We start from the raw sequence: 27,516 nt of genomic DNA, 5'->3' as shown, positions 1-27,516 counted from the left end.
ACACCACTACTCAGCGCGATTTTAGCCATAGATTTATATCTCATACAGATTGACCACCAAACATAGATTAGTTAAGGCTTAGCGTTTAAAGCTCGCTCATTTGACAAGTCTGCGTTTACGTAGTACCCGGTAGCACATGCTTGTTAAAGCATGCCAAAGAAGTGTTATTCAATATGTTTGCAGGCAAAAGAAGCGTCTGTCATTTGCAAGATCACGGTAAGGTTTTTGTCATTCAAAACGCCTCATTTGAAAAAGTACTGATTTTATAAATATTTTAAGTTATGAATGATCTTTTCAACTTTGACCAAATTGACTTCATTTTGTTTACTAAATCTGTTTAATAATGTAACGTTAGAAGAACAACAATTCAGTAAGTTACTTAAACTTGTTCAGAAAGCACACAGACATATTCAACGTGTTAAGTCATTTTGGCTTTATGTTGTATGGACATTAACTTCGTTTCAGCATTCATAATATGCCGTGTGAAGTGACCGATCGGTTCTTGATACTGTACGGATCTCAGCGCGGTCAGGCTCAATCCATAGCTGAAGAAATTTGTGAACAAGCGACTGAACATGGATTTACAGCTGATATCTTTTGTCTGAGCGATGTGAAAAAGGTATGTTGTCATGTAAAATGCATGTCAAACAATATATATATATATATATATATATATATATATATATATATATATATATATATATATATATATATATATATATACGGAATCAGACACTAGTTTTTGTTTTTTATCTGAAATCCCATTTCAGTATTGCATGTCAGATTGACATGATGCAATCAATAGCTTTGATTTATTCTGTTGACTTGACTTCATGCCCATATATATCCACAGTATAACGTTGACAGTGAAACTCGTCCAATAGTTTTTGTGGTTTCCACAACCGGTGATGGTGACCCTCCAGACACAGCCCAGAAGTTTGTGAAAAAGATTAAGAATAAATCACTGCCACATGACAGCTTTGCCAATCTGTGTTATGCACTGTTAGGTAAGTTTAAATGGCTTATTGTTGTGTAACATTGATGGTTAAAGGTGCAGTGTGTAAATTTTAGCGGCATCTAGTGGTAAGGTTGCAAATTGCAACCAATGGCTCAGTCCACTGCTAACCCCTCGCTTTTGAAACGCACAGAGAAGCTACGACAGCCGCCACCAGAAAAACATGTCTTTGATGGAAACAACTTCGTAAACAAAGTTTATAAATTAAGGGCTTCATGTCGGCACAACATGTTGGCACAAAATGGCGACTTCCATGTAAGGGGACCCTCTGTGTATGTAGATAAAAACATCTCATTCTAAGGTAATAAAAACATAATAAAAAGGTCTTTATACACCCCTGATAATATAGTTTTGTATATTATTTTGCATTTCTGTCAAGAGATCTTTCTAAAAATTACACACTGCACCTTTAAGTCAGAGCTCCACCTTTGAACCTAAAGCAATTTTACGTGCACTTATTCATGCAGCTTTAGGAGACACAAACTATGCAAATTTCTGCAACTGTGGAAAGACTATTGACAGACGTCTGCAGCAACTTGGTGCCAAACATTTCTATGCCACTGGGCACGCAGATGATGGCACTGGGTGAGCACCAAACATATAGGAAACTATAAATAATGAAGATGATGTGCTGTCTGCTTTCTGATTTATTGTCCTGTCAAATTCTTGTCTCTGCAGACTTGAAGTAGTGGTTGATCCTTGGATTGAGGGACTTTGGGAAGCTCTGAAAAAAACATTTGCCAATATGTCTGCCGCAGATCAACAGGGTGCTGCCCACAGTGACAGTTTTTTAAAATCTCCATCCGGCCAGGAAAAAAATAGTTCAAATCTAGAGGTCGATCTTAATCTTTTGAAGCTGAGTGAAACAGACTTGCCTAGAGAAAGTACACCAGACTGCAGTCAAACAGAGACTCTCATCCCTTTGGTTGCATCTCTGAAACATTCAGTAGCACCATTATCAGAGTCGGTCCTTAATGTTCCTGCACTGCCCCCTTCATATCTGGAGGTCATTTTGGAGAACCAATCAGTGAAAGAGGTATGGTTTTCTTGGACAATCAACACAAGTTTGTAAACCTAAATACAGGGGTCCTGTTTCATGAAATTGAATTCTGTAGTTCTGCTTGTTAAAATAGTTTTTCTATTTTTTTAGGAGATGGTCCCAGCTGATAAAGAAGGGTATCACGAAGTGCCTGTTACAAAAGCAGTTCAGTTAACAAGAGATGATTCAGTAAAAACCGCCATTTTACTGGAGCTTGATGTATCAGTAAGTCCATGTTTATTTGAATAAAATACTTTTCAGTCTTGGCGATGCAGAAATGTAAAACACAAAATAATCAACAGTTATGCATCAAAGATTTAATTTTGGTTCAGTCAAATAGGAATGTAAACAAAATCTGTGTTGTGTTTTCTGTGTCACTTTAGGAGCAAAACATGGCTTACCAGCCTGGGGACTCCTTTGATGTTCTTTGCCCGAATAGAGCGAGTGAAGTTGAAGAGTTACTTTTGAGATTGGGGCTACAAATGCGAAACAATTATGCCGTTCAGATTCACCTGCTTGAAAACACCAGTAAGAAAGGTATGACAACCAGGGAATTAGATTTAGAAAGCAAAAGATTAAGACTAAACAAAACCGAAAGGCAAAGAAGTTGTTTTTATTTTACAGCAGCAAAGGTTCCACTTCACATCCCTCAGGGAACCTCTCTGCAGTTTATTCTTACCTGGTGTGTGGAGATAAGGAGCATTCCAAAAAAGGTAAATCCGTGTTTACCCTATTTAATATAGTTGCTGTGTGTAGTACTGTGTACATTTAGAGCACTACTCTGAACATAACCGTGCTTTTAGTGTACTTGTTTATTGGGATTTCTAGGGACGACAGTCTGAATCCCTGGACAGTCCCTGTAAGCTGTTGTCTCATGTTTGCAGGCGTTTATTCGGGCGTTGGCAGACGTCACTCAGGACAGTTCAGAGAAACGAAGGCTTCTGGAGTTATGCAGCAAACAAGGCTCGGCGGACTACAATGGCTTTGTTAGGGACGCCAATGTATGCTTGCTGGATCTCCTCAGAGCCTTTCCTTCCTGCCTACCTCCCCTTAACCTCCTCTTTGGTCAGTAAAAACTTGTTATCTCCTTTGACTTAACTGGGGTTTTTACTTTTTCATATTGCATTAATGTGTGTCTTTGATACAATATGACATTTGTTTTATCTTTGATAAATTTGTTTTGATGCGGGTGTGTCATGTGACCAGTTGCTGTGAAACTACAGGAAAATGATGTCATGATGATAATGCTGATGGGCTTATGGTACCACAAAAAACATGAAAAGCAGGAGACAGAGAAAATACAATATTTATTATAAGCTAAAGTCCTCAAATAAATTAAGCATCGATAAAACATATTATTGTATGTGTAAAAAATAAGTACAATTATTACTTAATTGCAAAAATGTATTTGTTATTCTTAAAGGCGGGGTGCACGAACTTTGAAAGCCAGTGGTGACATTTGAAATCACCTAAACAAACACGCCCCTACCCCAATATAATCTGGGGTGCGTTCCACTCCAGTTTTAGACACACACTCGCGAACTTCCCTAAGCACTTCCCCTCGGGGGAATCCCTGTCGCCATTTTGAAGTGCGTTCCACTTCGTCAAGTGGACGAGGGAAGTTTGTATGGACAGACCCTCGCTCCCTCGATTTTGACCGAGGGAGCGAGTCTGCTTCATATGTACACTTCATGCAGCTTCATATCCCACAATCCAACACGATTGTGACGTCACTTCAGCAACTCGCGCTTTGCACATGGAGGGGGCGGTCTCCACTTTCCATGTGATCAAGGGCTTAGGGCGATCCATTTGAACCCACTTCAAGTGTTCTAGCAGTAGTGGGCACTCGTACAACGTAAGCAATGACGTACATCCGAGTGAACGAGGCTGAGGGAAGTTAGCGAGGGAAGTTCATAAAAAAACGAACTGGAACGCAGGGCAGGACCTTTTTTTGAAAGACCCACCCCATACGCAATCCAGGCAATGATGTAGACATGCCCCTTACTGCTGATTGGCTACAAGTGTGTTTTGGTACTCTGCCCGACTCCCTCTTCCAAAGTGTTTTTTAAAAAAAATTTAAAAACAAAAATGAACATTTGTTCTCACCCAAAAAACGTAACATTTTCATCCAAATATTAAAATTCAATCATTACTTACTAATTCTCAAGTTGTTCCAACCCTGTATAAATGTCTTGTTTTTCTGAACACCAAGGAAGATATTTGTTATCAAGCAGGAAGCAAAAGCACCATTGACTTCCAGGGTAGAAAAATATAATGCAAGTCAATAGTGCTCAAAAATGGTTTGGTTTCAAAATTACTTCCTCATACAGGTTTGTAACAACTTGATGGTTAGTAAATAATGACATAAGTTTCATTTTTGGGTGACCTATCCCTTTAATAGAGAATTTGTTATGGTGTAGTACCAGCATTCACCAGCAGGGGACCCCACTAACCATCAAAACTGTTTTCCTTTTGGTTTTCACAGTAATGTGTCTAAAGTTTAGAAAGGGTTTATAGTGGTGCTATCACTAGGTGGCAGTAACACAACATCAGATCACAGGTCCATCTCAAGCTTTATTTCATTACGAAGTAATAATGCCCGTGGATATTGAATCATATAATCTATATCAAATGAGACTTAAATTACAATACAGTACAATGCAATACAATGCAGACAATTCACATATTGACACTTTGCCATGGTAAATTAATTGTTTTTATTCTTTCAATTGTATTTGGTTGGTAGGTATCCTTGACATTGAGTTTTCCAAAAGAGTATGTTAAGGATATTTCTTGTCCTACAAGCCTGGGAAATGTAAAATTGTCCCTCAAGTTCTTTTCCTAGGGTAAGAGAAATGCTGTCTCACTTATTTTGAGGAACAGCTGGTATAGCTTGAAATTATTAATGCATCAGATACTGCAAGGTAATCATAATCCAATGACCCTCGCTGATTTATGCTGCCCCTCAATGATTGTTACATTAAATGCGTATACTAAAGTTTTAATACATGCAAATATAACTGCTTCTTTAGCGAATTAAGGATTAACATGGCGATCTTCCACGGTGCAAATCGACAGAGATATGCTGCCTCAGCGGAGTTTGACAGCACATTCATTTTATTCATAAAAGTCGCTCTGCGCTGGTGTGTTCTTCTGACAGTAAGGTCATTGCAATCAGTCAAAGAATTACATCCTCTGACTTTCTTAGAAAGTATTTCCTAGATACAGAAGAAGAAGAAGCGTTTTTCCCATCAATACCCTATCGCCTCTTTAATGCATTTGTTTGAGCTGAAGAGCAGATTTAATTGCAGCAGCTGCTCATTATATCAAATGTATGATTGTAATTAATTGATACCATTGAGGACCTTCAGCGTCCACATATGGTGTGTTTGAAATAGATTCATCATTGTAGAGATGGTAGGGCTTGGCACTCGTTGACTGATAAAGGTGAATTGTGAACAAATTTGCGCTTGGAGAAACGTGTCTGGGGACTGTCAAGCTCCAGAAAAAAGCACAAAGCACCATATAACCGGTCCATATGTTTTATGTGATACCGTGATTTGAAAAGCATTTTGAACATTAATAAAAACATGAAAAAATCATTACTTCCTTCTTAAAGGTATGTTTCAGCAGCAACAACATAAACAAACTGCTTTTGGGGACTAAACGCAACTTCCTGTAGACTTTCTCATAGAATCAATAACAATGGAGTCATTTTACAATATTTATTTTTAATAGCAAGGGAAATAAATGACAAGTAAATTTGTTCATATATCAAACGTATATCAACTATTACACTGAGCTAATGTTATTGTGTAAAATTAACGTATGCAATGTTAGCTTACAAGGAGCGGATCATTGGATTTTTGCCTGGCTGCCAAACCTCTTCACGCATACTCATCATTTGCCCTCGTCTTTAGCAAACCAAAATGTTTTATTTTCGACAAGGTATTTGTATCAGAGATCAGTTTAGCCACTAGCCAGGCCGATAAATAAATACAGACTGGAAGTTCACTTCGGTTAAGGTGCGTAACCACGACAACGCGCGTACGTCCGATTAAACTGTATATAGTTAACAGAAAAATTTAAATTCTGTCATCATGTACTCACTTTCAAGTTGTTCCAGCTTGTATAAATGTCTTTGTTATGCTGAACACAGAAGAATGTTTTTAACCAAGCAGATCTGGGGCACCAAAACTATGGAAGTCAATGGTGCCCCAGATCTGTCTGGTTATTAGCATTTTTCAAAATGCTAATTTGTGTTCAGCAAAACAATTAATACAGGTTTGAGACAACTTGAGTTTGAGTAAACGATGACAGAATTTTCATTTTTCTGTGAACTATCCCTTTAAAGGAAAACACCACAGTTTTTCAATGTTTTACCATGTTTTTACCTATCTTTTTCAATGCGTGCACTTAATCTTTGTACAGCAAGTTGTGAATTTGTTAGCATTTAGCCTAGCCCCATTCTTTCCTTAGGATCCAAACAGGGATGAATTTAGAAGCCACCAAACACTTCCCTATTTACAAAACAAAACGTGGTGATTTTTTTAAGCGGATAAAAATGAGAACTATATTGTATGGCGGAATAGCACTTAGTTTGCAGCACTTCGACCTCAGGCACAGTAATATTGACAGAAGTTTGAGCGAGACGGGGAGTAGTCAGCATACGATAAAGTTCTCATTTTTATCCACTTAAAAAAAACGCCACGTTTTATTTTGTGCCACCATACTTACTTGTGTAACAGTCTTTAAATAGAGAAAACATGCAAGTGTTTGGTGGCTTCTAAATTCATCCCTGTTAGGATCCTAAGGAATGAATGGGGCTAGGCTAAATGCTAACAAATTCAGAAGCGCAGTACAAAGATTAAGTGCAAGTTAGGGATGTATTACTTCATCTAAGTTGAGGTAAGAACATAGTAAAATATTGAAAAACGGTTGCGTTTTCCTTTAAGGACCAAGCAATGTCAAGGTGTACTATCCCTTTAACATTAAGGCTGCCCTTCAAACAGTTAAAATGAAACGTTGTGTTAGGTATTGAGCTATTCCGAATTGGCCTTTGCTTGCTCTGTAGTTTTAGGTGACATTACGAGAGAGGGCACGCTAAAAGAGACAAAGAAGACACAGTTGAATAGACTCAAGGTCACAATGACATTTTATCTCTGATCTCTCCTCTACTTCATTACAGAGCACTTACCAAAGCTTCAGTCCAGAGCCTATTCGGCTGCCAGGTAAGAAGACCTTGTTTGAAACACCTGTGCTTTATATTTGGAGTTAAAAATGAAAGCAAAAGACATATCCAGGTTTTAGGTCATTATTTCTGTCTCCATCCTCCTTTGATGTTGCAAAGCCCATTACAGGCAGAGATGAATTTGCTGTGTTATCCTGATGAGGCTTCATTTGTTGTGATCAAAGTCAAAGATTGGACGCAGAGAGGATGTGCCTTTTCAAACCGCTTTTATTTGTTTTCTGCCCGTCTCCTTTGGCTAGTAAGTGATCTAGCGTCTGGACTAATGTCTGACGCTGAATGTGTTGACGCTCGTCGAATTTTCAAATACACAGATGCATTAGGGCTCTGAAATATTAAAGTCCGGTCAGCAGGGGTCCCCAGGGGCCAGACGCAGGCAGGCCATTAGTTGAAAGCTAATGAGGTCCAAAAGCATGCTCATGTACAGGGCAGGCTCAAGATTGTTAGCACTTAAGGTTTTTGTCTCGTTTCTCAGCTCTAGCCTTCAGCATCCTGGGAAAGTTCATTTCGTGTTCAATGTTGTGGAGTTCCCCGCGTGTCCAGAGCATTCAGCGAGGACGGGGTTGTGCACGGGATGGCTGGCTGATCATGTCTCTTCAATCATGGTTCCCACTGGGATGCTAACAGCTTCAGAGTGTCTTGACACTTCCGCCCTACCGAAGGTTAGCACTACGCATTAACAGTCCTGTTCACCTTAAAATGAGCTTTTCAGGCTCCCCGGAGGTTTAGTTTAAATCGGGTTGTTTGTTTGAGGTAAAAGCAGAAATAAGCTCTGGAGCAGGTGCACTAGAATTAAAGCTTTTGATTTGGTATCTACTAAAATGTATTGTATTGGGTTTGTTATAATTACATACAGTATTGTGCAAAAGTCTTAGGCTACCACCAGCTTTGTTGTTTTAGCAAAGTTTTAATGAGCATTCATATTTATCTGACACCCTCTTTATTAAGAAAGAAACCCCACTATTTTCAAAACAAAATGGCTTTTTTAGGTAAAAGTCAGTATTAAGTGTGACATCTTTTGGCACTTAGTACATTTTGAACTCTCTGGAGGCGACTGAAGTCATTTTGGATTTCATTTAATTTAGGTTAAAGAGATCCTGCAGGTCACACTTAAAATTTGACACTTATAATTTTATTCATTTTTTTTATTTGCATAAAAATTTTCTGTTATTTCAGGTTGTATTTTAATAAAGAGACTATATGGTCACTATACAAGTGCAAAAGTAACTCATCTAATGGTGACATGGTGGCCTTAGACTTTTGCACAGTACTGCAGATGTCATAAGTTGGGGATTACAGGTACTATAGTAATTCCATCACCGCTTAGAATTGATTGCCTCAAAATGTCATGTGCAGGTATACGTCAGACCTCGTCCCAGCAGTACCTTTCATTTGCCTGCTGACCCCTCTGTTCCCATAGTGATGGTGGGCCCTGGGACAGGAGTTGCCCCCTTTATTGGCTTTCTGCAGCAAAGGTATATTTAGTAGTTGCATTACTGTGTTTCTTACAGTCTTTACATTTGTGCTGATACTGGAATATTTATTTTGATCACTTTATGTTGTATGTCGTGGCCTGCCACTGTCTTCTGTACACTGTCATTTGCTGTCATTGTTGCACTTTTTGTATTTATATAAACATTAAAGGGACGCTTTTTAAAAAAAATATGCCAATTTTCCAGGTCCTCTAGAGTTAAACATTTGATTTTTACCGTTTTGGAATCCATTCAGATGATCTCCAGGTCTGGCGCTAGCACTTTTAGCATAGCCTAGCATAATCCATTGAATCTGATTAGACCATTAGCATCGCTCTCAAAAATAACCAAAGAGTTTTGATATTTTTCCTATTTAAAACTTAACTCTTCTGTAGTTATATTCTCTACTAAGACTGAGGGAAAATTAAATGTTGAGATTTTCTAGGCAGATATGGCTAGGAACTATACTCTCATTCTGGATTTTGCTGCTGTAACATGGCAGCAGCAGGCGCAAAGATATTACGCAGCAGCCGAAAATAGGCCCATTAGTAACTTTCATGTTACGGCAGCAAAGTCCTTGATTATTATGCCAGAATGAGACTATAGTTCCTAGCCATATCTGCCTAGAAAAGTTTTATTTTCTGTCAGTCTTAGTACACGATGTAACTACAGAAGAGTCAAGTTTTAAATAGGAAAAATATTGAAACTCTTTGGTTATTTGAGCGCGATGCTAATGGTCTAATAAGATTTAATGGATTATGCTAAGCTATGCTAAAAGTTGTAGCGCCAGACCCATAGATCGGCTGAATGGATCTCAAAACGATAAAAATCTAATGGTTATTTCAAGGGAAGCCGGAAAATAAGAATCTTTTCAAAAAAAGTGGAGTGTCCCTTTAACATTAATGTTTTTATGAACAGTTTTCAGAGTTGAAGATATGAGGAGCTCAGATGTTAAAAACCTTTAAATATTACAGGCTCTTGGCATGAACTATACGTTAATCAAATACTTCTGCTTAAAATCTGCTTAATCCTGGCCTCAGGTCATTTAGAAATACCAGTTTGTTGACAGAATCCATTAAGAGACTTATAAAAATGCTAATTTACAATAAAACATGTTAGACGCACTTAGAAGGTTTTTGCATCTGAGCTCTTCATATGTTAAAAGCCTTTAACTCTTCCCCCAGCCAGCGCCATAACTTTTTATGATTTTCACAAAAGTTTAATGCCTTCCAGAAAATGTTCTTCTTTGAATATATAAACATACAGTATCAAATGAAAGGACTCTTTCAAAAAAATAGTTTCTTCCTATTTTTATTTGTTCTCTTTTGAAAAATGGGTAGGTTTCTTCAAAAATACCAAACTTTTAGCAAAAAACTGAGATAATTGCGTTTTTGTGAAGGACTTATGATAGAGATCAGATTCAGAGGGACCATTAAAACATAGACAGAGTTTGAACCGTGTGCCGTAAGGAATACTTCTGAGTTTTATAAGTTGGATAGGAGCGCCACCTGGTGGATTAAAGCGGAAATACGGATTGCCGGAAAAATGTGTCGTTGGCAGGGAAGCATTTTGAGTTTACTGGGGAAAGAGTTAAAGAGTTTTTGTCAGTGATCATTTTATATTGAATTTAATTTTCATTTTTACATCAGCCACATATATTGGTTAAAATGATTGGTTATCGGTCTACTTGATCTGTAGCAACCGTTATCGTCCCTGAAAAACACATATCGACCAAACCCTACATCTTATGTCCATATTATGGCCAATATCAATGAACAACAAACAAAAAACCAAATGCACTCGTCAAACTATCGTTATTTGCACAACTGCACCACACTCCAAAGAACATTAAGTCTCAATGATGTTTTAAAAAACAGAAGGAAAGTTTATTGATCCTCATGTGTAAAAGTACCACAAAAACACCTCTGAAGCAATAAAGATACATCTCAAAAAGAGAAAGTGTAAATGTGCTATTGACCTGCTCCCTCCCACATGATCTGTAAAGTCTAAGAGTGTCTCTAAAGACCCTGGTGCTAAAATGAAGAAGGGCATAAATTTGGTAGCTGGCTGTAAAGGTGTCTCACGGCGGCCTGTCATCGCAAAGTGTGTGATTTATTCTCCGTGCCGAGGGCCTATGAAGAGTGACACACCAAGACTACATATGAATGAAGGCGTCTGGTTTGGTGCAGGGTTGGTCGGCAATGTGATGGTTGGTGTGTGTGTGTGTGTGTGTGTGTGTACAAATAGTAAAGTGATACAAGGGCCACAGGTAATCACAGGGGCTAGGGGTCCTCGTCAAATACGATTGATAAATGTCTCCGATGTGTCTGGGACGCAGTGAGGGTGTGGAAACGTGGGATGAGACATTAATGATAAATGACAAAAGTTGTCCTCACAGTTGTACCACATCGCCTTTTACAGCGCCAAGGTTGTGGCAAGCATCCGTGAATGTTTGGTTTGACTTCGGGCCATTGATCGATAATAGATTTGTTTTGTTAGATTTTCTTCAAATGTCTTTGTGCGTTAGTTGTATCGAAGAAGTACATTACCTCCGGTACCTCTTAATTCATGTTCAATATCTGTCAAAATGAAACCTAGAAAATCAGTAAGACAAAGTTAATTACAATCACATTTAACCCCTGCTAACTCTTAAGATACTTATGACAGTAATTTTACACATTTCTGTTCTCCGTTACTAAAGCCATCGTTTGCAACTTGTACTGTAAGAAAACTATCATCCAAATTGTGAAGGAAACCGTAATGCTAATGCATTATGTCACATTGTCTCACCAAATTAAAATAACTATGTTTCTCCGAAGATTTGAACAGAACATGAGATTTCTTTAAAAACAGCCACCCCTGTTGCCAGCCGTCAATTAAAGATAACCATCACCGTTCTGTCAGCAGGACATTGTTTGTGTCACAATGCTCAGCGTTTCCTCTTTAGGAACAAACAGCATGGGATGCTTCGATTTCCTCATCTGTAAATCAATGGCAGGAGGAAATGCAGTGTGTTGTGTGGAAAGTGAGGGACTGGGGAAGAATCTGATGAAAGGTCAAAGCCAATTAAACCGTTTGCAGGCTGCCAATGAGCTTGACTTGACACTTCATGACTTTATAATTACTTGAACAAAATTAAGACAAAAGACAAATTTTAGGAATATTTATTTTAAGGTAAAGTTAAGCATCACTGTTAAAGGTATTGCGAAGGATTTTTTATTTCCGGGTGGATCATCAAGACTATTGGTCCTCCTAGTTGTCAATCAGGAGTGTTGCGCAATTGCATTTTTTTAAAAAGTGAAGAAGGCGGTTCTTTTTTAAAATCCTCCGCTACACCTTTAATATTGCTTATGCTTAAGGCTGATTTATACTTCTGTGTCTGACCTATGCAATAGCTTGTTGTCTCCGTCTACGTGCAATTACACATGCAGACCACTAGTAGGGATTGTCCTTGGGCATGTAACTGGTGTAACATACAGTATCACTGCAAAAGCCAAAAAAGAAGCAGATTGTTGTGTATGTTATTAGTGAAGAAGCAGCAGTAATGGCGGTAAATAGACTGCAACTTCTGTTCCAGATTGAGTTGTTAAATATTTTTATCGTCGCAAGCGGAAATGCGTATGAGGAAATGCGATGCAGATTTTTTTTACCTGACGGAAGGGGTTCTAGCAGCATTTGGTCTGCATAGAATTGAGCATTGTTAACTCTTTCGCCGCCAGCATTTTTGAAAAAAGTTGCCAGCCAGCGCCAGCGTTTTCATGATTTTCACAAAAGTTTAATGCCTTCCAGAAAATGTTCTTCTTTAAATATATAAACATACAATATATCAAATAAAAGAACAGACTCTCTGCTTACAAACAAAAAAACACGTTTCATCCTACCATGAGTAGTTCTTTTGTAATCAGATTTTGAATATGGGTTGGTTTCTGCAAAAACACCACATTTTGAGGAAAAATTTGTGACTGACTTTTCATAGACATCCCATTCAGAGCGATCTTTAAAACAGACATGGACATGCAGCCGCTTGCCATAGGGCAATACTTCCGGGTTTAAAAAGTTGCGGAAGGGCCCCACCTGGTGGATAATAGCGGTATTGCGGAAAGCCGGAAATACTCGTCATTGGCAGGGAAGCGTTTTCTCTTGATTGACGAGATATCTCGTCAATGCCGGCGAAAGAGTTAAAATTTTGGAGAGATGCGCGTCAGACTATGTGGTGCTACTCACAACACTATGGCGTAGGACTAGGGTGGCCATTCATGTCAGTTCCGCCGGACACGTCCCGAACATGTTTTCGGGTTCGTTCTACGGAAATCGCGTTGCTCGACCGCATACGTCATCGAGGTTCTCACATTTCAGTAAAAATACATTAGAAAATTAAGATTTATTTCTTTTAAGACATACAATCATTGTAATTTCATTCGTACCTTGAAATGTAACGGTTGCTTTTCTGAAATTAAACCCGAAATATTAAACCTTGATGACGTATCGACCCGCGACTTGCGGAGAACGAACCCGAAAACATGTTCGGGACGTGTCCGGCGGAACTGGCACGAATGGCCACCCTACATAGGACTGACGCAGAAGTATAAATCAGCCTTTAGGCAAGTTTGAGATTTAAATAAACCCCTTTTTTTGTAAAAGTTTTACACGGTGGACATGAATTAAAGTGGACATATCATGAAAATCCGACTTTTTCCATGTTTAAGTGCTATAATTGGGTCCCCAGTGCTTATATCAATGTAGAAAATATAAAAAAGAACAACCCGGTAACTTAGTTATGGTAAACCATTTTCTGCAAGCATGTGAAAAAATAGGTAATTGAAATTTGGCTCCCCTTGTGACGTCAGAAGGGTATAATACCGCCCCTTAATCTGCACTATCCAACCACGACACTGCCATTTAGTGCAGAGATCAGCTCATTTGGATTTAAAAGGACACATTCCAAAACACCAAATTTTTGTGGCAATTATAACATGCTATAATAATAAATTATCTATATGGTATTTTGAGCTAGAACTTCACATGTGTACTCTGGGGACACCACAGATTTATTTGACATCTTAAAAAAAGTCTTGTAAAATGTCCCCTTTAATACATTCAAAACATACCGCTATTTGAGGGAAGTAAAGTCTGTAAAATATTAGTTTTTTTTTGTGCATGGTCAGTTCGACTACAAAAAGCTCACCATGTCCTTTACCATCACAATGCAGAACATATTCTGAAAGGAATGTAGTAAAACTAAAAAGAGGTGCATTGTATCATCTACTTATTTATTAAAGTGAATGTTCAGAATGTTCCAATGACTCACTTTCATTACACATCTGAAAATGTACCAGCTGTACCTACAGCTCCTATTTTAACCAACTGCATGCTGTAATTTTTTTTGTGGGAGGGGGTAGGATCTTGCGTCCTCTGTTGCAGTTGATTTGTATTCAGGATGAGAGCTGGTCTGCATGGTGTTACAAAATGGATTCCAGGTTTTTCATATTGGTACTGGTCCCTCTGGGCAGCATAAAGCCCCACTAAAGCTAGTTTATTGAAGCCCATTTCCAGATTGGATATTGAACTCCCAGATGCTAATGGCCCTGCTGTGGACACTCTGTTTGTTGAAATGCCAAACCCAGTTGAGCTTTGCTTTGAGCGGGTGGGCGTGCCGCGGGACCAAAAGAATAATCTGAAACGCTTAAAACTAAATTTCCTGCAGAGCGGGACGGTGGGGATAAATAGATTTGACCGACTGTGTACTGTTATGATTATTATTTAAAATTCTTGTCATGACAATAATAACTAAATAACTAAAAGCATTCTCTGTTTTTGTATCTGCTTATCAGTGACACATACTAATACAGGAAAAGGTAGGAGATAGATCACTTTTAGAAACTTGAATGGGAGAAATGGTACCACTCAGTATGCCGACTGATTGAATGGAAGTCCTGCCTTTGTTAAAAGATACAATCACCTTGCGTTTATTAACTGTACATGTGCATGGGCATTAGCTGGATCAGCCGAAAATTATTTTTAAGAAGTATTTGAGGAACATTTCTGAGATAGATATCATAACATAATCTTAAAGGAAAACACCACAGTTTTTCAATATTTATTAATATTAATATTAATAATAATAGGATCCTTACCAAAAGTCTACGTACGCACAAAAGGCAAAAATGGCATACGGCAAAAATTCTTAAGACTTATAAAACAAAGCAATGTTCCCTTTATAAATCACAGATTACCTGCAAGTGTGCGTACATGAATCATCCTCAGATCCCACCCTGCAAGTTAGTTTTTTTTAGATCACAACCTTTCGCGGGAACTGCCGTACGCACGTTTCCAGCCCTGTTTTCTGCGTACGCATGCTTTATAAATGAGACCCCAGGTTGTTTACTAATGTCACATAACTCCTACAACATTCAAATACCTTGAGTATGAAAAGATGCAAGATTAGTCATTAACATATTCTGTAAACATATCATTAGTATTCTATCGCTTGGCTGTTGCTTAACATGCCGCTAAATTGAACATGAAGGCATCAAAATAACAACTGCGTCTTTGCTTTGCTTGCCATTTTTGCATCGCATGTGATGAGTCGCCGAAGCAACACCATGAAATGATAGAGAACAGATTGTATAAGTTTGAAGAAAAGCTTGTTTTGTTTTCCTGTGGTCATCTCATCCACAATGGAGCTCATTAGCATTGTAATCGCTATGAAACTGTACTTTTAGCAGATGGAAAGAGCATAGTGGATAAACCTCTGCTCACTGCAGCGAGTGATATCAACATGGTGGATGACATCATGTCTTTAAGGAAACTTGTAAAGAACTTGTGTTAAATGCTTTGCAAGTTCAGAAATTTGATTCTGGACACTTCTTTTGGGGTATCTGAGAGGACTAAATCGGAGTGGATTTACTCTGGAAGATTTCTTTAACTAATACATTAAGAGTAGAGATGCAGCCGTGTAGACAATCTGCTGAAGAATGTTTGTATTGTGTTTTTTTTTTAAGCATTTTCTCTTATCTGTATAGAGAAGTCAGTCAACCCATAGCAGGTGCAGTGTGTAGATAGTGCCCAGTGCCTGTATGTCACCTTACTGTAGGGAATTCTGGGAATGCTGCCAGATCTTTTGGAGGACTTGGTCTTAAAGGAAAGAGTATAATGCAATGTCAAATGATAATTTATAGTTTAATCAGCATTTAAATAATTTGGATCATTTATACTGTGGACTTGGAACTTTGGTCACACTTATAAATGCATGAAAGGGATTTAACTATATAACTAGCTGGCATTTATATATAATATAAATTTGCATGGAGCATATTTTGTCATCAGAAAGTACTGTATTTTAAGGACAATAAGTCGCACTTCTTTCATAGTTTAGCGGGTCCTGGAACTTAAAGTCAGATGCGACTTATACGTCAAAATTATTTCATATGAACAAAGAGAAACCATTACCGTCTACAGCCCCGAGAGTCCGCTCTATGTTGCTCCTGTATTTATGTAATTCAATGGATTCAGTGATGTGGAACGACTTCGGGACCTTTTTTAACTTAATTTGGCTTATCGTGTTAATTTACCCTATTTAGCCTCTTAGGTATGTTCTGTATGCTATTGTGTATTGTGTAAATTAATGTTTATGTTACTTTAACATGTATGGACACCTATTCAGCCTGTTGTTCTGTGCTATTGTTTAGTTGAATAACTTGCCTTTTCAGATTAAATGTCTGTTCTTGGGCCTGGATTTTGTGAAATAATTTTCTAAATAAACGCGACTTATTTATGTGTTTTCCTCTTCAAAACGCATTTTTGACTGATGTGACTTGTACTCCAAAGTTATATGCATTTCAGCAGTATGTTTGGGCTCCAAATACAATGGTAAATCAGAGATTTTAAAATTGATAAGTTGATGGGTTCTTTTAGCCAATCGTTTTGGATTTTTTAACTAACAACATAACACCAGTTGTTATTTACATTTATAGGGGTGTGACGAGACACTTAATCCACGAGACAAGACGAAACACGAGATTGGGTTCACGAGACGAGACGATATTTTTACACTTTTTAAGAAACCCTCAATGATTCAATAAATGAATAAGAAACTGAAATCACATTATTTTTAAATGTTTTAACTAATGAAGGACTGGCCCTAACAATTATTTTGCTAACTGATAATGAAGTAATTTGTTATTTTGGGGTAATAAAAATAGACCCAAGTGAGCAGTAGCATTTAAAATGACATAATAACGAAGATGCAATAAAAATTGGTTCAAATAAAGTATTAAAACCAAGTTACATTAAACAACATTAACAAACACATTACATTTGTGCCCTATAAATAAAAAGCATTATGTATGTATTATAACAAATGCCTGCAGGGGGCGATAGAGGACTCGTTTTGCGGACGCTGTCATCACTTTCACTTTAGACGGAGAGAAACGCTTATTTTTAGTCAAACAATGTTTAAATCCATATTAATATTTAATATATGTCCATTTCTTTACACTAGAAATGATACAGACACTGTCATTTTTTGAGCAAGAACATGCAGACATTAAATCATGTAAACTCTCGGTGAGGGTATAATCTGCTGAGACTTCCCATCTGACACTGATCAACAGACAAACGCAATGCGTCTCAGACTTAACACGAGCTCCCAAACGAACATTACTGGAAACCTAAACAAAAAAGCAAACGCAGTAAAAGACAGAATATAATGCATGCACCATAAAAGTGTCAAACAGAAAGCTGCATCCTTCGGAGGTCGCAAATGCAGGCTGCATACGTCATCAAGGTTTATTTCAGATCATTAACTGAGCATTAAATTTGCAAGTCGTGAGCATATTATAACAATTTGCGATTAACTAAATAATTAGTAAACTTTATAATTGTTAATAGTTTTAATAAGACAGTGATGAAGTAAATTCAGTTTAAAAATGCGACCTCCGAAGGATGCAGTCTTTTATTTAAGAAACGGCCAGCATTTCACCTCCACAAGAAATCTCGCGAGACACATGTAATCTTGCGAAACATTTCATTTCTTATAATCATGCATCCCTATGTAGTATGCAGCCCAGCACAGGGTAAACATTTTATTGCAGTGTGTATACATTTTGTTTCTTATAATCATGCACCCCTATGTAGTATGCAGCCCAGCACAGGGTAAACATTTTATTGCAATGTGTATACATACAGAGTAAAAAACCCTATGCTTTGCAAGGGTGTGCATTCGACTGTTTGCGTACGTTCACGTATACGTAAAAAAACTAATATACATGGCTTAAAGTGCCGAAAAGTGTCCCAATACTTTATGGATCAAATTTTTATTTACATTAATACAATTTAATTGATTTACTTTACTTTAATTACGTTTTTATAATATTGTAATAGTCATAGGCTTAGATACAGTATATCGAAATGATTTTAAAAGCTTTTACATTTCTTTCATGTGCTTCAGTGTGATTTTATTTTATTTTTAAAGTTTATGTTACACCACTTCATTTTAAACTGAGATTAAATTTAATACTGCAATATTGTTTTGGCCTGACAGAGAAAAGGAGCGTGAGGTCAACCAGGAAGTCACTTTTGGAGAGACGTGGCTCTTTTTTGGCTGTCGCTATAAAGAGAAAGACTTTCTTTTCAGGTATGTGTATAAGCCACATGAACAGACACATACAACACAGTGTAAGCTGATTATACATTAACTACATAAACTGAGAGGATTTTTTAAAATGGTAAATAAAGCTCAGCTCAGAATGCAGGGCACTTGAGATATATCATGTAAATAATAAACGGTCACTACTATAAACCCCTTTGCATGTTTACATAGAAAATCAATTCAGAAGTTTCGCAGTGGAACCGTAAAACCACATTCAGGCCCTTGGACTTCTGGCTGATATCAGCCAAAGGCACCTGTTGCTTTGTCCTGGAGTACAATGATTGGAAAGCAATGAAATTAAAGTGCTCCCACTGAGAGTATGATATGAGACATTACATAAGATGATTGGGGTCTGGCTGTCCCATAGGGACACAGTCATAACTCACACACAAGGTCCAGAGTAATGACATTGGTGCTGGGATCTGTGAGCATTAAGTGTGTGCGTGTTGTGACTAGGGGCGCCGCACAACATTGAATCTTATTTTTATTAGCTCTTGTGTCAGTAGAGAGGCAAACGCTGGGATACAAAGTCAAGGTCCTGACATGCTGTTTAAATCTGTCTTTGCATTTAGTGGTCACAAACATTAAAGGATTCCCTCAGGGCCCAAAATTAACTTCTCTGCCACATGCCGGTGTCAAGTGAACTGCGCAAATTTACCATCTGCAAATTTTTATTCCTGGCCATTTGCTTTAATTAAAATTTGCATTTTTATGATGATTTGATTTATTTGGCTGTTTTTCCTTGCATGTTAGTGACAGACAGCACAGGTCTTTTGCATTGACAACATCATATAAGCTGAGTCTCCAGCTCAAAGACATGTGGCATAGGGAATATACTAGATTTTTTCGTTTTCAACATTTTCATTCTATGAGGTTTATTCCTCATATATGTAGCCACATACATGTTTGGTTCCTCCAAACTTTAAAGTCATACTAGAAAAACTTTAAATGGTACATTTTTATTTCTTTATTTACTCTCTTCTTTACATTTAAATGTTTTACTTAAAGAGCATCGATGGTCCGGTTCACGATTTTATAAGTACATGTTTACGATATGTAAAAGGTTCATACCCGAAGTAAACAATGATGCGAGTTATCGTCTCCAACGTAAATCTCTCTTCCTGGACTGCAACAAACACACAGATTGTATGCAACAGTTTACTTCCTGGGATTGGTGATGTAGTAAAGACCGAAATTATCATAATTCCTCCCGCTTCAGACTCGCAGCCTGTAAGTTAACTCCTATTAGCATTGCATTGTGATCGAATCTTTCAAACATGGTAAGGAATGAAATATGTAAATATTAAAATATGTTTTAATTAAATTTTTTTATATATTTTTAATGTCATTTATATTTTTAATATATTAATATAATTTAATACTTTTTAAAAATATTATAATAATAATAATCTGTGGCGGTAACTTCTCTTCCCAGGAGCGTAAATTTAGAATATGTGTTCGTTGCGTCATGTGAACATGTGCATCATCCGTGATGTCAAAATAAGCGCCTGCTGCACACGCCTCGAAAGCGTTTATGATAAAAGAGACGCTCACATTCACAAAATACTTGCAAGACACTAACATATCACTAAACTCACATGAGATTAAGCGAGTATCTGGCTTAATGAGTAAAATGAGTAACGTGAGCGTCTCTTTTATCATAAACATATTAGAAACGTCTGCAGCAGACACGTATTTTTACATGACACGTGATGTACATAAGTTTACATGACACATTTTGAAATGATGAGCAACACACGTCAGGCTAAATACATGTTGTGACAAGCTTTCCTTCGTGGGCCCTCGAAAAACAAGTCACCGGCCGTCACTGATAATAATAATAATAATAATAATTAAATATGTCATATTTAAAGCAACACTATGTAGTTTCCATGTAAAAATGACTTACAGCTCCCCCATGTGGTTGAAAAGTGCAACAGTGCCTGATATCAGACACTCTTTTGCAGGCAGGGGGAGGGGCGGGGCTGTGTTTCCTACCCTCCACCGCCACTTTCAGAGTGTGCTTGTAGCAGCTAGGAGGCTCCTCAGGTTGCAGCAACAGTACAATTTGTCCAGTTAAAAGTTGTTCTATCACTGGAATAATTTTAGAGACATTATTTAAAGGTAAAAAAACTACATAGTGTTGCTTTAACTCCATTTTATTTTAATATATTTAAATGTTAATATTTTAATAAATTATTTTTATTTAATTTAATTTTTAATTAAAATGTAAATAAACAGTTTTTATGATTTATTTGTAATGAATTGTTTTCATCAAATTTTGCAATTCCCTCTCGAATCAGCAGCACTTCGACCTCGGCGCGCGGTAACATCATCACTCCTGACTTTTCCCCCTCTCGCTCAAACTTCGTCAATATTACTGCACCCGAAGTTAAAGTTCTGCAAACTAAGTGCTCTTACGCCATACAAATATAGTTCTCATTTTTATCCACTTAAAAAAATGTCGTGCCACAATATTTACTTGTGTTGTAACTGCTCATGTAACAGTCTTTAAATAGGGAAAACATGGAAGTGTTTGGTGGCTTCTAAATTCATCCTTGTTTGAATCCTAAGGAATGAATAGGGCTAGGCTAAATGCTAACACATTCACAAGGTGCTGTACATAGATTAAGTGCACACATTGAAAAAAAAGTTGAAGTAAGAACATAGTAAAATATAGCAAAACAGTGGTGCTTACCTTTAAAAGAAGCATTTTTGGCTGTATGGTTTCATAAAAAACCTTTAACATTCTATAACAATAGGAAACTAAAAATGGTTCTTCTACAGCTTTACCGTAAAGACCCTTTTGTAGCACCTTTTATATTTAATGGTGCATGTATAACATTACAGTTCCTCACAGAGTTACTGTTTACCGGCAATTCTCTGCATTGTATTTACCAGTTTTTTATTTAATTTGGAAGGGGTACATTTGCACCCGAGATTTTCCCATTCAAATCTGCCCTCTTCTACGTATTTGTTTACATTAGGTTTCCATTTATCACTTGTCTCTCCATTGATTAAGCCGATCAATGAAACCTGTTTTGTACTGTTTGGCATAACACCCTCACTGACGGCAAACTTCAACAAGCCAAGGCAACCGCAAATCTCTAATGACATCTGATCTGAGAAAGCTGCTAAACTTGGCTCGCAAAACTCAACACGCGTCAAAGTGAAATAGGATGGCTGTTAAGCTAGACTGAAAAGAAAACATAGCCTGTAATCATTTCTAATCAAGATAACACATATGAGTGTTAAAAGTGTGAAATTACCCTTAATCAGTGCTGTTGAAATATACAACACTACTATTAGGGGGGCCCCCAATGAGTGTTTTTATGGGATTAAATTACATAAGGGTGGGAAAGAATAAGATGGGTGGGCTGTTGAGATTTTAGGAAATTGACAAATGAACAGCCAAGTTGGTTTTCTTTGTAAACATTCAATATCTGTGACCATGAGGGGCTTGCACAGCTTGACTTCCAGAAATCACATACAAAAAATAAATATTTGAGCCTGGTCGTATAAATAGATCTGACTGGTAATGACAACATATTGAATAATTTAAAAGCTGAATTATTGGCTTTGCTAAGTGTAATTGGGTGTAATTGTGGGCTAGCAATCTTTCTGTTTCATCGCTAAATATTGTTACATTTTGATTAAGGTGTATCCAGTAACAGGACTACATTTGAAATAGTCCAAATCATCAAAGGAAGATATTTTGAGGAACGTTTGTCCCACACCAATCAGAAGCTACATTCATTTCTATAGTAGTATTTTTTTCCTACTATGAATGTCAGTAGTGCTTCTGATCGCTTTGGTTACAAGCATTCCTCAAAATATCTTCATTTGTGTTCATCAGAACAAATACATTTATACAGGTTTGTAACAACATAAGGGTGAGTAAAAGACGACAGCATTTTAATTTTTGGGTTAACTATTCTTTTATGGGACTGTTAGGGTATCTTCAGGGTTGGCATAGGAAAGAACCACTGAGTTTTTTCATAAAGTGTCTAGTCTTTAAGTTCAGTTTTGAAGTGTTTCTACAAAAGACCTTTTGTTGGTTAAGGTAATTGGAAACTCTGTTTACGTGGTGATTAATTTTTCTAAAGTGTCAATAGTCCGTCGTCTGTGTGCAAACATTAGACTATCAATCTACTTCAATTCCACTCAATCCACTTCCTCTTCTCTAGGGCTTCAATGGAAATTTATAGCAAATGCCTGAAAAGTTGTGAGTTTTAGTGATTTTCTTTTTTTTTTGCTTAAGGCATCTAATGAAAAAGACAATGTGGCTGGTTTTGGCCAAGGAGCGTTCTCTCTAAAAGCTCGATAACAGATAAGCAGTGCAATCGATTGCAAAAAGACGTTGAACGTTGAGCTTGACCCTGTTCACGTTTTTCATTTTTGTTAAAGCAGCACACAAACATCTGTTAAGATATTAAATAAGCTGAAACTACATTACAGTAGCAAGTCACAACAGCAGCCTCGAGGGTTTTATCACTTTTCTTGCCAGATGGATGAGAGAGATAAAAATTTTAGGTTTAAATAGAGCACACAATAATGAGATTCATTGTTACTTTATTGTGCCTTAAACCTGACAGAAGCTAATTTTACAATTGTTGAGGTTATGTTTCATCCGTCTGCTTATAGTTTAATAGTCACAAAAATGATCTTGGACTGATGAAATAAAGGACAAAATACTGTAATGTGCGCATTAACGCTTTGTTTCCAGAGAGGAGGTGGAGAGATTTGTGCAAAATGGAACCCTGAGCCATCTGATCGTGTGCTTTTCCCGAGATGACGAGACTGATGCAGGGGAAAAGGTTAAGAGAGCGAGATATGTCCAGCATAATTTGCTTCTTCATGCTAAAAGTGTTGCCAGCATGCTCCTTAAAGACAAAGGTTATCTCTATGTTTGTGGGTAAGTCAAGCAATTCATACTCTAGTTACAGTTTTGCTGTTTTTTTTACCAGAGGTCTTGGATTGTAAGAACAGATGCATGCTGTGGTTTCACACCAGTGTTGTTAATTTTTGTTTTGTTAGACTTGTTAGGTGTCGTACGAGTCTTGTGTCTATGATTCATCAGCGCATGTAATTCAAAAGAAGATTGTTTTTATAATTCCACATCTAAATATTGCAACTTTCTCCACTCTTGAGATGATTTGTATTTTTTAATAAAACCAAAAATGTGTAGGTGGATAAAAATGATATTTAAAGTATTATACTTTATTTCACTACTAGGCTTATTAGAGTTATGCACCCCTACATTTCTGCATAACCTGAAATATGTTTCTCTTGGTACATATTGGTTGGAGTGTCCACTAGAGGCACTTTTTTCCGTTTTGATGTGTGTTCATTCAAGGTTACACAGCAGACAATGCTGAACAGTATATTCTTCAGCTCATGCTTATGTGACTGTTGTGGAAAAATGTTGTGATATGTTTTTGAAGCCCAAAGAATAGTCCTAAGTATGGTTTTAATGCGATTTTTGTCATCAGCAGATTGCACCACCGGATTTTTGAAACCTTAATGGTGCGTTCACACCAGACGCGGAAGAGGTGGCAAGCGCGAGTGATGTTCATGTTAAGTCAATGCAAAGACGCGAATAGGCATCCTGTGGCGCGGTAGGTGCGATTCGCGCGAATTGAGCGTAGATGCGTGATCCACATGTGTTAAAATGTTTTAACTTTGCCGGATTTTTCGCGCCACGTTAACCAATCGGGAGATTGCTCTAGCAGTGACGTGATAACAGGAAGCGAGCGAAGTCAGAAAAACATAACAACCATGAAGGACAATCATTATCGCTATATGAGACATCTTCATACTTATTCAGGAATTAAATTGATTTTGTTTGGAAGAAAGTGAGTGATGAGCTTGAACAATCTGGTAAGTTTACTCAATTTGAGCTATATAAGCCCCTCCCTTTATGCAAATTTACGCGTGAATGTCTCAAATGACTAGCGCCACTGAAGCGAGTATGCTCAAAATGTTCAACGTCCAACTACGCAAATAGCGCGTTTTTGCCACCTCTTCCGTGTCTGTTGTGAACGCACCGTAAGCATGCACATATATGCGCACATATAACCATAAATAAGTAGTACACTGTAAAAAAAATTCCTTGTTGCACTTAAATTTTTACGTTTGGTCAATTAAAATTTACAGTTTGTTTAAACTTTCTTGACTAGTGAGGAGTTGCTATAAATTATTAAAAAAATAAAGTTGAACTAGCTTAAAGGGTCGTTCACATGTTAACTATAACGATAACTATATTAGCATCCACATCACCGAACGATAACGATACATTTATGCTTATTCACTCACGTTCATGGCACTCGCGCAAATCACTTGCCTTTTAATATTGGATATTTCTTGTAATAAAAACTTTTGCAATTGTTTACATGTCACTGAATATGTATAAATGCTGTTCGTGTTGCATTTACACAGCAGGTAACCAGCATATGTCCTCAACACGCTGCATTTCGCGTAACACTAAACAGTGAATCTAATAGTTTGTGTAATCTCTTACCTTTTTGTGTAGTTAATGTAGTAGAATAAGGACGGTTTCACATTTGGTGCGATTGCCTGGTCCGAACCCGAGTTCGATTGCTCCCCCCTCCCCATGCCCCCCATGGACTGTGTTCACATATTATTTTTGCATCCGAACCGCGGTACGCTTGCATCATCAAGCTGCAGCCGGCGCGTTCTCATGTTGCTTGGTAACCGCTGTAAACGAGAAGACGACAAGAGATGGGCTGCGTCCCAAACCGCATACTTCAATACTATATAGTAGGCGAAAAGCACTACTTCTCGTACTCTTTGCCTACTATATAGTATGGAAGTAGGCGATTTGGGACGCAGCGATGATTTCTGAATGCCTCCGCAAAAATTGACGTCGGTGGACAGCCCGTTGTCATCGAAACGACTTTAGTATGTTTGGGGCAGACAGACGCAAGTGCGTTTCTGTATTATTTCTTTGAAAACAAAACCAAAGGTTTAAAAAAATAAGAACAAAAGTCAAGCAAGCATTCTATGCATTTTGTTGTCAAGGTAAGTGCACGCACACAAACACACGTCTGTTTTGGTGGGAAACTCCATATAATACGTAATTAACAGTGGTTCACTTCCGCGATTTGGTACGATTGCGCTCACATTAGCAGCGAACCGATCTGGAGTTCACATGAACCGGACCCCAGACCACCCTTTTTAAGCGGACTCGAGTACGTTTCGCGGGTGCGCACCCGGGATCGGAAGACAGCGTTCACATCATCCAAATGTACCGAACTCTGATGTCAATCGAACCCGGGTGCGCACCAAAAGTGCTAATGTGAAAACGCCCTTAAAAGCATTATGTACTAAATTTTACAGCAACTGCATCAGCGCTGGATACCTGAGGTGATTTTATGTCGAAGACATCAGCAATGAGCTTCACTGGCATTTCAAGTGCGCGTGCACTTGAAGTTAAAATACATGTGATTGGCTGTCAATGGTTTATCGTTCATCAGGTGGGAAAAAAATCGCCCAGAAAGTGATCCCAACGATATCGTTCATTGTATCTTTATCGTTATAGTTGTAGTGTGAACTCTGCTATTCTCTTTAATGTAAAATATTTTTAGTTGTTGTTATAATGTGAACGGCCCTTAAGTTATTTCAAATTTATTTTTATAATTTATGAAAACTTATCACTAGTAAAAGAGTTTAAACAAATTGTACATTTAAATTGACCAAACTTGTGAAACAAGGTATTTTTACAGTGTACAGACGGCACAAAGTACTTTGCATTGTTTCTGCTTTGTAACTTCTTCAAAACGGGACAGAAACCAAACGCCTCTAGTGAATAATCCATCGAAAGATGCAGTGATATGTTTCTGGTAAAATGCATTTTAGGTTATGCAGAAAAGTAGGCATGTGAGCCTGGGTTGTTATTTCAGGTGCTCATTTTTTACTATCCAATTAAATATTAATAGATGAAATCCCACCCTACGATATTTCCTTATGAATATTTAGTTTTGCACAGATAAATGCATGCCAAATGCAATCAATGTTTAATATTAAAGAGAAATTACATACTCCACATAGCTGGCTGGACTTTATTGTTTTATCACTGAATTATGCAACGTTTTGCTCACCAGTAAAAACCTCATTGATTCTGCAGGGATGCAAAGAACATGGCAAAGGATGTGAATGACACATTACTGGAGATCATAGGAAACGAGCTTCAACTCGATAAGCTGGAGACTATGAAGACGGTAGCAGGACTCCGTGAGGAGAAACGATATCTACAGGACATCTGGAGCTGAGAGAGCGAACCCTGGCATCTTATTCACAGACATAGATGAGCAAATGACTTCTCTGCCCTTCCAGTTCAAATGTGCACCACAGGTGTCATTGAGTGATAGGAGAACTCATTAACTGCCTTTCAACTGCCTTAACAAGTCCCAAGGGTATCCCGTTTCCATTTTTTTTCTGCTTCTCACATATTATAGGGCATTATCTGACAGTAGAGTTAGATATGTTTGGTCGAGGTATTTTAACTGTGCCCTTTATCCAATTATTAAAGAAGAGACCCGCATCACGGTTTCGTTCTTTAAGGAACGTTCCTGTTAAGTTTAGAAATTGCTCGCAGGGGGAAAATACTGTAAAATATGCATAATTCATTCAGAGTTGGATATGAGATGGTTTTACAGGTTGAAGCACTGCCTGCTAGACACGAGAAACCAAAATATGACAGACTGGATGAGAAAACCGTCAGCATCTGCCAAACCCAGAATCATCAGCATCGTTGTGTTTTTGAATTTTAACAGTTTTTAATAAGTGCAGAAAGATCAGAGACTCCTGTCTCTCAAAAAAATGTATTTTACTTTTAAATTGATCTTAGGTGCCTGTAACAATAATGTTAGTTTGCGGTGAGTCAAGTGTGGCACCCCAGTACTTTGTCACACCTGTCAAGCAGAAAGTAATTGTCTTTACACTACATCTGTACTTAAAGGGTTAAACAATAAAATGCATACCAAAAAAGCAAAGTGCTTTTATTAAATGAATAATTCACAATCACAAAATTAAGAATATTTGTATTATTATAAATGAGAATCTTTTTATATA

The 27,516-nt window shown here is 37.6% G+C and overlaps 1 protein-coding gene across 3 annotated transcripts; it reads left to right on the top strand.

Annotated features, from left to right (window-relative positions):
* The first annotated feature begins 64 nt into the window (after positions 1-64).
* Positions 65-27,516, top strand: mtrr (5-methyltetrahydrofolate-homocysteine methyltransferase reductase). 3 transcript variants are annotated; one of them, XM_065258039.2, is made up of 16 exons: positions 111-216; positions 356-370; positions 466-619; positions 854-1,007; positions 1,483-1,600; positions 1,694-2,051; positions 2,166-2,279; positions 2,438-2,591; positions 2,682-2,767; positions 2,939-3,119; positions 7,243-7,285; positions 7,778-7,964; positions 8,659-8,777; positions 18,316-18,408; positions 23,150-23,338; positions 26,570-27,516. In XM_065258039.2, exons 1-16 carry the CDS (start codon positions 137-139, stop codon positions 26,712-26,714), a joined length of 2,190 nt encoding a protein of 729 aa, XP_065114111.1. In that variant the 5' UTR covers positions 111-136; the 3' UTR covers positions 26,715-27,516. The 3 variants fall into 3 exon arrangements, with proteins under 3 accessions (XP_065114112.1, XP_065114111.1, XP_065114109.1); XM_065258037.2 differs by having other exon boundaries at positions 112-216; positions 2,679-2,767; positions 26,570-27,512; XM_065258040.2 differs by lacking the exon at positions 356-370 and having other exon boundaries at positions 65-216; positions 2,679-2,767; positions 26,570-27,510.

This window comes from Paramisgurnus dabryanus, chromosome 22 (genome assembly GCF_030506205.2).
Source record: "Paramisgurnus dabryanus chromosome 22, PD_genome_1.1, whole genome shotgun sequence".
In the NCBI taxonomy this organism is placed as follows: domain Eukaryota; kingdom Metazoa; phylum Chordata; class Actinopteri; order Cypriniformes; family Cobitidae; genus Paramisgurnus; species Paramisgurnus dabryanus.
Note: the sequence above shows the minus strand (reverse complement) of the source record. Positions and strands in the feature narration are given on the sequence as shown.

Coding starts and splice junctions, on each gene's coding strand:
- mtrr (XM_065258037.2), top strand. CDS start 137: ATGCTTGTTAAAGCATGCCAAAGAAGTGTTATTCAATATGTTTGCAGG. Junction 2,052..2,165: donor AGAACCAATCAGTGAAAGAG/GTATGGTTTTCT, acceptor CTATTTTTTTAG/GAGATGGTCCCAGCTGATAA. Junction 3,120..7,242: donor TCCCCTTAACCTCCTCTTTG/GTCAGTAAAAAC, acceptor ACTTCATTACAG/AGCACTTACCAAAGCTTCAG.